Source organism: Hyposmocoma kahamanoa, unplaced genomic scaffold (genome assembly GCF_003589595.1).
Source record: "Hyposmocoma kahamanoa isolate Upper Pololo Valley unplaced genomic scaffold, ASM358959v1 101, whole genome shotgun sequence".
In the NCBI taxonomy this organism is placed as follows: domain Eukaryota; kingdom Metazoa; phylum Arthropoda; class Insecta; order Lepidoptera; family Cosmopterigidae; genus Hyposmocoma; species Hyposmocoma kahamanoa.
In genome coordinates this window covers 2,961,573-2,972,916 of record NW_020653333.1, presented here as the reverse complement: position 1 = coordinate 2,972,916, position 11,344 = coordinate 2,961,573, and the positions used below count along the sequence as shown (strand labels likewise).

General features: G+C 35.4%; 1 protein-coding gene across 1 annotated transcript in view; it reads left to right on the top strand.

Annotated features, from left to right (window-relative positions):
- The window catches only part of LOC113230400 (UDP-glucose 4-epimerase-like), a 28,416-nt gene extending 25,577 nt beyond the window's left edge, over positions 1–2,839 (top strand). Inside the window, exon 7 of the mRNA XM_026464314.1 lies at positions 586–2,839. Coding sequence (XP_026320099.1) covers positions 586–831 — 246 coding nt within the window. The 3' untranslated portion in view covers positions 832–2,839. The remainder of the gene's footprint in view (positions 1–585) is intronic.
- The last annotated feature ends 8,505 nt before the right edge of the window (positions 2,840–11,344 follow it).

The window sequence follows — 11,344 nt, the reverse complement described above, 5'->3', positions numbered from 1 at the left end:
ATATATATATATATATTGATATATGTAAAATACCTATTGAATACAGCGGTTTTCTTGTGAAATTTCGATGTAAGTTTGTGTTTTTTTTCTATCGTGAAAATTTTTAGGAATTTTGTTGTCACACCATACACTAATCAGTATATATCCCCAATTTTACTATATATTTTTTACAAAGTGATTGGATTCAACTTCAACACTCTCACTGTTATACGGAATCAACCAAAGCCATTTGAGTTTATATTGACTCTTAATAAATAGCACCTAAGTCCAATATTAAGTGCCTGTCTCGAGCCACCGACGCGAAAAGCACGTCATTTTCGCTCTTATCACATAGACTTAAAACTTTTTCTGGCTCAAGCCAATTCCGTGTAATAAATGTAGTGAATAGTCACTACATAGCTAAATGGGACCCACTCGTCACCTTGAAACTTAAGTTGAAAAGTCTCATGCGCCTGTAATTTCACCAGCACCCTTCAAAACCGAAACGCAGTAATGCTGTCATTACTGCTTGACGGCAGAAATAGGTAAGGTGGCAGTACTTCTCTTCCACAAGGACATCTGTTGCAGCTGAATTAATAATTTTAATTTACAACTCTAGGTACAGGTACGGGCTACTCAGTCCTCCAAATGGTGGCAGCATTCGAAGCGGCCAGCGGTCGCAAAATTCCATATAAAATTGTGCCTCGACGCGAAGGAGACATAGCTGCCAATTATGCTGACGTCTCGCTCTCGCACAAGCTTTTGGGTTGGCGTGCAACAAGGACACTTGAAGATATGTGCGCTGATACTTGGAGGTGGCAGAGTAATAATCCCAACGGATTTAAGAAGTGAGGTTTTTTGGGATTATTAGTCTATTCAAGTTAGCGACTTGGTATAGGATCTTCTCTTTCGCACTTCTTCATAAAATATCGAGGACATAAGATGGAGGCACAAGGTCAAGTGAGCGTTAAAATAGTAAGGGCTCGTGCATGAAGGTGTTTAATAAATAAAACAAAAATACTTTATTTATAAATTACTATAATTTTTTTTAACAATCTCACTTTTTACGTCCGTCTTTGTCTTAAATCGAGTCACAGAATAAGAAGGTATCAGTCCATTAAGACAGCCAAAGTCGCAGGTAAAGAGTCGCAGATAGGTAGCAAACAGAAAACACACAGATGTGTAAACCGACTAATTTGCCTGCCATTATGAATGCGGCTTTTGTGACTTATCTCTAACCAATCACATGCGCCTGTGTTTTCTCAGTGCTAGGTCGCTAACTTGAATAGACTATAGGACCAATATGGATTGTGTTCAGTTCAGGTTTATTGAACAATACAATTATGATATGGGTCATTTTGGGGTAACGATGGATCAAAGAGGACTAAAAAAAACGTAAAGCGAAGATTTGACTATAAGATTCAATTATTATTCAAAGTGTAGGCTTTGAGTCACTTTTCATAATCCCGGCGTAAAGTAGTTACCATTAGAAAAAAATCGGAGATTTTGGTGCCAGTCTTGATATTTGATATTCTTGCTGTCATTAAAATAAACTGCTGCTTCAAAGTTACCGACAAATCAGAAGTGGATTAAAAAGAAATCCTAAGTTCTATTTGTACTGTCAGGAGTGGTTATGGTGTTCTACATATCGCTTCGGGGGCAGTAATGTCTGGCTCTTGGAAGAAGAAATTCTTATAAAAACCTCATTTGATTCAACATAAACCGAAATGATCCAATTCGCAATCGATCACGATCCATAATGAACCAATCATCATATTACAGATTTGATCATTGATCTTTTTTATAGAGAATTAAGTAGATTTTGGCGGGAGATAGTAAATAATGTAAAATAATTTGGTGCCATTGCTACAGCTCGATGTATCTTATTACCAAATATTAACCAAAAAGAAAAAATACAACTTTGTTCCTATTAAGTTGCCATCTTATAGTGATATATTATTTTAATCTTGTCAAATATTTAGAAATAGCAAATCATTTATTTATTGATATTTTTCTACGTTTTTACGTTTATTTTAACGTAAACTATATTATTATTACACCAATAGAACGGTATGTACAGAAAACACGTATCTAGTAATTTTCCAAAAATTAAAGTAGGTATTAACGTAATCTAAATTCGGCATTCCGTTTTTTTTTCAAAAACAGTTGATATTGCTAGTAAATGCAAAGCTGCGGAATAATAGAACTAGCCACCGACCAATATAGTAGTGTATAAAACGACTAAGTTATTAAAACTAGTTGAGTGATCTACATTTTTTTTGTGAATATCTAGAGAATATAGGAAATGAAGCTATTTCGGATCTAGATCACATATTTTTGTTTTGGTTTTTCCGTGGTCACGTTTAGCAAAATAAATTTGACCACGGAGCTCACGTTTAAAAATTGGTTATGCTTAAAAAAAAAGTATACGCGATTTGGATACAAAAATAAAATAGTTTCATTTCCATCGTGTGGCAATCGTAAAAACCGAAAAACTCGATACAAGAGAATAGTTTCAAAAACAAAGACGCAAATAACTAATAACTTACCTTGCGCATGAAAGAAAGCAATAAAATTCTGCATAACGCGGTCATACTTGTATTCTCCTTCCCTTTTTGTGGCGGTGTCCTGTTTTGACAGTACTATGATAAATTAACAAAAAAAAGTTGACGTGATGATTTTTTTTTACAGTTGAATAACAGTTTTTAACTACATGGTTCGGTACTGTACCAATAGATGGCGCATCTAAATTTTTTTTTTTTTTTTTATAAACGCACACACTCAACTTAGCCCCGCACTAGGGAAACCCTGTGCCGCGGGTGCCATGGACACATACATAGACAACCACAAATTACACCCAAACTCACGAGAGAAATAAATGTAGGCCATACAAATATTTCGCCCGGCCCGGGAATCGAACCTGGGACCTCTGCGTGGCAGTCCGGCATGGTAACCGTTCGGCCACGGAGGCAGTTTAAATATTTCATAAATTTTTGTATGAACGAAAAGGTAAGGGCGCCTTCCAATTAGACGCATAGAAACGCAGCAATGGCGCAACTGTGACGCAGCAGCCGCGCTTCTCTAATTGTTATTGCAAATGTGGTGCTCGCGTGTCACGACAGTGGCAGATATTATATGAAAATTAATAGTGTACACTGTGGCTTTGCTGTAATCGCCTGATTAGAAGGCGCTCATAAGCTCGGTACAGATTATTTGCAACGCAATATGCAATGCAACGCGAACATCTAAGTACGGTACTACTCTATACATACTAAAAGTGTTTGTCGAAACGCGGACAAGCGACGGATCACAAAGCGCGCAGTGTGTTCGCGACACACTGCGCGTGAACACATTCAAATATATGAGAAAAGAAATGTTGCAAGCCATGTAGTGTTGCAAATTATCTGTACCCGGCTTTAGTGTCAAAATCTAAAGAGAGTCATCTGTTAATCGTAGTAAGAACTAATACTAAGAAAGTAACCATTTACGTAATACAATGTGAAGAGACAAACATTAGCTGCTCTTTTTTTGAATAGACTCCTGAAATAATTATGTGGGTGATTGGAAGGATTTCTCAGCCACACAGTTACATTGACGTGGTTTCTGCGATCGTGTACAGATTCATCAACACACGTAAACCTGCATTTGTGTTATTCACATAAAATTTTATTCATTTATATAAAGTTAAAATGTTTTCCTTTTCCTCTGTGGGAGTTTCGTGCTAACTTCGTTCCAGTACCAAAGTTTTTATTCGCTTATAAAGTTTTAATTTAAGTCATAGACTAAATATTTATAATTTTTTTGTTAATTGAAATTATATATAAATATAATCTAAATTTTATTAGCATTTATTTAATTCATTCCAAAGAACGTCATTGCATTTTTCTTAGCTCTAGCTATGTGGTGTATTGCACAGTAATATTTGTTATTTTAGATAAATATTACGTATTTTTTATATTTATAAGGATTTATTTTATTTATTGGTGCTACTTGTCAAAGAAATAAATTTCAGTTGTTGTATGTAAAATAAATAGTTGTAATGTTATATGAATTGTTTCATTTATTAAAAAAAAAACCCTCAAAAATAACTTAAGAAATACCCGAACCGTTTTATAAATCTGGCAGCACACGTAATAATAGCGATTTTAATTTCTCACCCTCTTGGTATGATAAAGTCACATGTGATAAGAAGAAGTGTTTTATCACACGAGTCAAAAATAATACGAACTACATGAAACGAATTGTGTGTAATTTTATAATTCTCTTTGAGTATAAAAAATATCAACTAATTTCGTTCGTACAATCTTTAAACCTCCTGAAAAAGTGTTATTTTGCAGATTAAAATCCCAGTTATTTACAGGTTTCACAGTTGCGCATACGGTCCGTACGGGCCATCCGCATGTGTAAATTCCGCAGTTGTGAATCGAGTATTTAATTTAGTGCGAATATTCACGGAAGACAGTCGCCTACAATGAACGCACGGGTGGCTTGCGCAGAGTTCACGCGGAGTGTGTTCCGTACGGAGCAATCCGCGTCACTGCAAAACGATGTTCTAATGCCACACGTGTTACCCCGCGGATGGTCCGCAGATAAATCCGCTCTGCACTGCTCTGCAGCCTTATGGTGCGACTGACTAAGCGTCTTCCGGGCGAGTCATAGATCATATCTTTGCTCCAGGGCTAGGTCACTACCTAGCCCTGGAGCAAAGATATGATATGATATGATATGAGGGCAGAGCTAATATTTTTAGTGTTTTAAAATGGGGGCGACTTGATACATCTGGTGTTAAGTTGCAGATGACTCGTATACGCCTCTTTTGAGCTATGAACGTTTTCCCAAAGTCTGTGCCATACCCTCAAATAATAAGGTCGTATCTGAGTGCTGATTCTACATACGCAAAATACGCTGTCATTGCCGTGCATTTATTTGCCACTCTTGTCAACTTATACAGAGCAAAAGCAAATCTATTTATTTTAGTGCACACTTTCTCTGTTTGTTGTTTCCAATTCAGCTTATAATCTATAGTTTATTGTTAGTATTTATTATAATTATTAATACAAAGGTCAACCACTCAGAAAAAATTCCTTCGATCCGGCCGGATTCCAACCGACGTCTTCTAGCGTACCGTGGCAGACGCTATACCAACTAAGCCACGGAACGAAACAGCGGACCTCACGAATTTTTCTATGTGTTTGTTGTCGTGTCTTTGTATTTGATTTTTCGACTTTTTAGCCGTAGCGCCATCTATGAGAAATCTTAAGTATAACGTCACCCAGTTAGATACCTTTACAGCTACCAGCCCTGGCTAGAGATGTCGGTATTCATTGTATTGAAATTTTTATTGAATTGATATTCAATTATTTTTTGTGTGAAATTACTTCACTAGTTTGTTATATCGCAACAATAGTAAATGCAAATAAATTTATTAGTTATATTATGATGCCTCATGTGCCTGTAATTTCACCACATCGCTTTCCCTTCAAAACCGACACGCAATAATACCGACTCACATTACTGCTGGGCGACAGGAAACTCATTCACAAAAAGCTTTACTGCTACAAAAAGTGGCTAAGAACAAGTCATTTATTTAAATAAAAATATGGCCTTGTTACATTAGATGTGTGCGATTTTTCATATTATTATTATTTACTAATTGAAAATTCACTAAAAAGCCATTAGCTTACAAAATAACCAAGAATTATGAAACTATATAATAACTCAAAGTTATAATAATGTGTTAGCGTGTGATGTATTAGGGTGGCTTGGGCACTGGGTTCCGATCGCCCATTATATTATGGTACCTACTGGCAGATAACCAGCGCTGTTTGACTTTTCACGGTCTACAATATATATGTTGAGTCAGGGGGCCATTTCAACGCATACTGTTGCCAATAGGTATGACCAGTATAAAATTTCGTTTTTCTCTACAAATTTGTGCTTTATATCAATGTGTAATAATTTATGTGCTTTGTGTTATACCTTGTGAAGTGATTGTAAATGTTTGTTTTTGCTTGTACTTGTAAACATTGTTCCTTGTACTCATTTACTTATTTAGTTCGTAGAACTTAAGGCGCAGTATAGAGGGCAACTATTTGATTATCACCATGTATTTTAATCTATTGTAATCTATGTTGACGAATAATATATTTGAATTTGAATGAAATGTATGAATATACATAAAAAGCATATATTTAAGTTATAAAGCAAAACTTGGAATTTTGACTTACAACAATTTACGTAGGAGGTATCGATCTATTTAAAAAACGAAATCGTGTAAAGAGTGTGATCATCAAAAAGATTATAAAGTGTAAACTGAAGTGATTTTCCATCACGCAATGCCCACATAGCACTTGTGCCGTTGGCATTGGTCCGTTATTTTCGAAAATTAAAAAAAAATTCGCTATCGACAGATGTTAACAAATCAATTTTTGACCTATTATTGATGATATGGATATATTACTAACATGTGATTTCAACAAAACACTGCCACAAGTCCCACAGCCAGCGAACCAATGAATTTATTGCAAACCAAATTTCCCGATCGCACAATTTCACTAAATTCAGCCGTTAAGTGGCCAGCTTGATCATGTGATTTAACAACGCTGGATTATTTTTTATGGGATTATGTTAAAGTCAGAGTCTATACGGAGCTAATCGAATTGATTGCAGCCTTAAAACTCAAAATTCGTGAAATGATTAACGAGATAGACCCACCATTTTGTCAAAAAGTGATTAAAAACTTCGATGAAAGAATCGACATCTGTAGTAACTATCGCGGAAAAGATTTATCAGATACCATTTTTCATTCATAACTGCCAAACCTCACTTTTTTTAATACAATAAAAATTTGAGTCATTGTCATAAATTTAGTGTTTTGCTTTGATTTGCAAAATAAAGTTCTTGCTGAAAAACCCTTTTTGTTTCAATAAAAAAAAATTGTTAAAGCTTTTTTTTATCATTTCTAGATGAATACATAATTTCACTAACCTTTTTATACATGGCTGATGATAGTTGCCTGCTCGACAAAAACGTTACACCACACTAACCTCCTTAGTGCAAAGAATACTTAGTAATATTTTAAAAATACTGTTTGTTAGCGTAAACGCTTACAAACGATAACCACTCGTTATCCACGTCCACGCTTTTTCAGCATTGGAGGCCCTCGGTTATTACACAACTATTTAAACAATAAGACTAAATAATAGGATAAAATATTCTTGTACTTTGCACAGGATTGCGAAACACGAGCTTATGAGGGTATACCTACGTTACAAGGCATTGTTGACTTACAATTGGAAGTAGTTCAACAAAAAGGATCCAAGCACATCCAGTCACTTTTGAGATATGGCAGTTTAACATAGACTTACAATAAGTCAATGCAGTTTGAAGTTTAAAAGCGCTTCTCACTCTTGTTTTATTTTCAAATCTTATAATGCCATGTAACTCCATAGATATTTATTTATGTTTATATATTGGATTTTTTACTGATCTAAGAGGAACTTCTTTAGGAACCGTTTGGTACATACATTGACTTACAAATAAATGGACGACGGGTCTAATACAAAAACCACGAAAAAAATGTCCCAAGTCAACCTATTTAAACGTAGTGACATTTCAAGGAATATGAAAAAGCTAAAACGTTGAATTTAAATTTTAATGTCATCGCAGTACCTACTGTCTAATTTTGCTTGTTTCGCTGTCAGTCGAACAAACGAAGACTAGAGCGTGAATGATGCTCTGTATACGATTTTAACGCCCTATAAGTTCGGACACTTTTTAGCGCGGACCCGACGTCCATATAATTGTAAGTCAATGGGTATAACACAACATATAACTTACTTTTTGATGAATTTGTGGATTGGATCCTTTTTGCTTAACTACGTCCAATTTTGTAGGTGTCAATTGTTTATCAAAGAGATTTGATTGATGAGAGATTGAGGGTACTTTCTTTGTAACTTGAAAGTAACGGCAAATTGGAGGAAAACTGCAATTAATATTATAAGCAGCAAGTACTCCTAATGTTATGTCAATGCACTGTGGAATAAATTTACAAGACGGTTCTGGCCCTACACTCTCGTTCTTCGTCCGAAACAATTGCCTACTGACAAATGAGTAATACTCCTCGAACCTCGACCAAATGCGCCTTTTAGCATGACGCGAATGAAGCTTCATATTTGACATTCTTTTAATTTTTGTCGAGTATTACTTATTTGACAGACGAAGAACGAGAGTTAATCCCCGTTTTCTGGTTTGATATTATCTATTGGTTTCTCTTTAATTGAGCAACAAATACATAGAAAAGGGCCTTTCAGAGTGTTGGTTGTTATATGTATTTTTATAATATCAAGTAACGGGACGAATAAGTCGTGCGCCTGATGGTAACCTACACGCCTATTCATAACAGTTGCAGTGGCACTCAAGAGCTTTAAGCCGCAATGATCTGAGGGGCACTGCCACTACGCCCTTCACTCTGAGACATAAGTTGACAACCCCTGTGCCTGTAATGTCACCAGCACCCCTTCAACACCGGAACGCAATAATTCTGACATTATCGCTTGGCAGTAGAAATAGGTAAAGTCGCATTAAATGGAATTTCGAAGTCATCAAGTTGTAAATAAAACAACAATATTCTATTAATTTTCTGTATCATCTAAAATTACAAATATTTTATATTCAATCTGTAGTTACTTATATAGTACACGTGTTTACTCAGCACATGGTCTAAAATATTAGATTTATGTACATACTGTACACTTACTATGTAGGTCACTCCATATGATTTGGTCCTACGGCATAAGAATAGTGTGTTATTTTACATAAACACTTATTATATTATAATAATAACACCTTTGCGAAAAAAGTATCAGCATGGAATTCCTTATACAGTCGGTGCCCTCACTTAGGTATTCATTATTTGTATAGCACGTAGTACAAATAATGGATACCTAAGTGAGAGCACCGAAACAACTATGAGTACCGGAGCAACGGAAATCATTCCGGGGCACTACCCAGAACACCCACACCAATTTAGATAAGTTGGTTTCGCAAATACAAAAATCCAGTACTCACATTGCAAACAGTTGTGCCGTCAAGGTCTAATCAAGATTTTTCGATGCCCGTATTAAGGTAATTTTCAGGTTAGCTTTCTAATTTTGGTGGCAATTTTTATTAAAGTATTCGAGTATATTATAGTGAAATAATATAATTCATTCAGACCATAGGAATAGCTTGTGGGCAAAAAATCCTGATTGTCCCAGGAGAAGAAGTTATCCGTCTACAAAACAGTCCTCAAACCGGTTTGGTGTTATGGGTTACAAATGTGGAGATCAGCAAGTGTGTCAAACTTGGAGATATTACAGAGATTCCAAAATGGTGTACTCAAAACTCTGGTAAATACGCCATGGTTCATAAAAATGGATGATCTTCGATTATCTGAAAATCCCTATTCTCATATAAGCAGCATGACAAAAGACTATAAAGTCAGAATCCCACGACATGAAAACAGGCTTGCACAAGCTCTGAACGAAACTCTAAGTAACAGATGATTGAAGAGGCGCCACGTGTGTAACTAGAAGGAGAAATTGGAAAAATGAAGGCAGCCTAACACGCCAAATAGTTCACAACAACACAACTGCTCATGGTCCATGGAGCGATCCCACGCTACTAAAGGCATTATAAAAAAATGAAATATTAAATAAAGTTTCAGGTTATTACACTCGAATGTTAAATAATACTTCATGGTAATATTCTAGAATATACAAATAATAAAAATTGCCACCGAAATTAGGATCTTGAATGGGTTCGACATGATCTTGATTGTCAACTATTTATTAATATATTTCACTTGAGTGCACACTGACAATTAATTGATAACCAGGGTTCAGAGTGATAAATTACCGATTATACCTTGTCGTGTCATGTGTTTGTATCAGACTGAATCTCAAAAAAAGTCACAAACCAAATCGTTTTCCAAAGGGTTTTTCTTCATGTTTATTTAGTTTTCTCACTGTTTGTAATTTTTAGTCAAAAATTCAATAGACAAAGACTAAAAATAAGCAAGGATTGTTATCAAAGAAAATAAACGGACAAAAAGGATCTAATCCGCATCCACTCACTTTCGAGATATGGTAGTTTGAAATTTAAAAGTGTTTTTCACTCTCATTTTATTTTCGAAACTTATTATGTCACGTAACTCCAGAAATATTTATTTATGTTTATAAGTTGGATTTTTTTGCTGACCTAAGAGGTTAAACTTTAGGAACCATTTGTTACATATAACTCATTCTTTGATAATTTTGTAGATTGGATCCTTTTTGCTTAACGACGTCCAAATATCCTTAAATTTCCACTTATTAACAAACGTCACACGCCACTCTATCATGTAACGAAATTGTACATAGCATAGTAAACTTTATCTGAATTGTGTAACGTACAAACTAGATACGATATGGTAGCTGCAGGAATTCCTGTAACTACGCGAGAATTCTCCAGAAGACGCGCGACCTGTTCGTCGCGCGAGTCTGTACGTTCTACAATCGGATGAAAAGTTCTTTATGGCAGGGCTACAAACATTAGCTTCTATGTGTATTCTGTATTGCGTACATTGTACTACTACCACGAGTACAGTCACTGTTGCAGCGACCGGTAAAAATTTTTATACACAAAATGTTATTTTTCCTTGTCACAGCACGGATCGCTTTAAACTCATGGTAGAGGCAGTGGATGCCGTGTACATTATAAATCTTGCAAGAAATCCTACCCGCCCAGGCTATAACTGCACAAATATATTATGTCAACTGAAAAGTTATTTGACCCTGTTAGACAAATTTTTAAGCTGGGTTGCAGACGGTACGTATTTTCAGCAAAGTTGACGTCGAAAACAGTTTGTTTTATAATAAATATGTAATCGCGAACCGCTATTGTTGACAAGAACAAGTCAACTACGGATGGCAGCTACTAACTGCCGTTGCCTGCATTTGAAAAGGACCCTTAAGGAGGCAACGCGTCAACTTCAACATTGTACATTATTAATTCAACAAAGAAGCCAATATTGAAGGATTTTCAGGAATAATTATTCGGTCAATGGGGATTTGAGGAACAAATCAGGTAAATTGCAGAAATAAATACTAAATACATTATTAAAACGTAAAATTATTAATGAAATTATTATTAGAGTGACCTACTTACATTTGGGTGCAAGAATTATATTAAACCTACAAGAAAATGACAAAAGCGGCAGTCGGCATGATATAAATAAATCAATTAATGCCATAATATCTTATCTAGATGACGGGCAAGTGCAATGTTGAATTGCATCGAATGTAATCTTTATACTGACAAATTATTGGTAGCTCAGGGAACAACA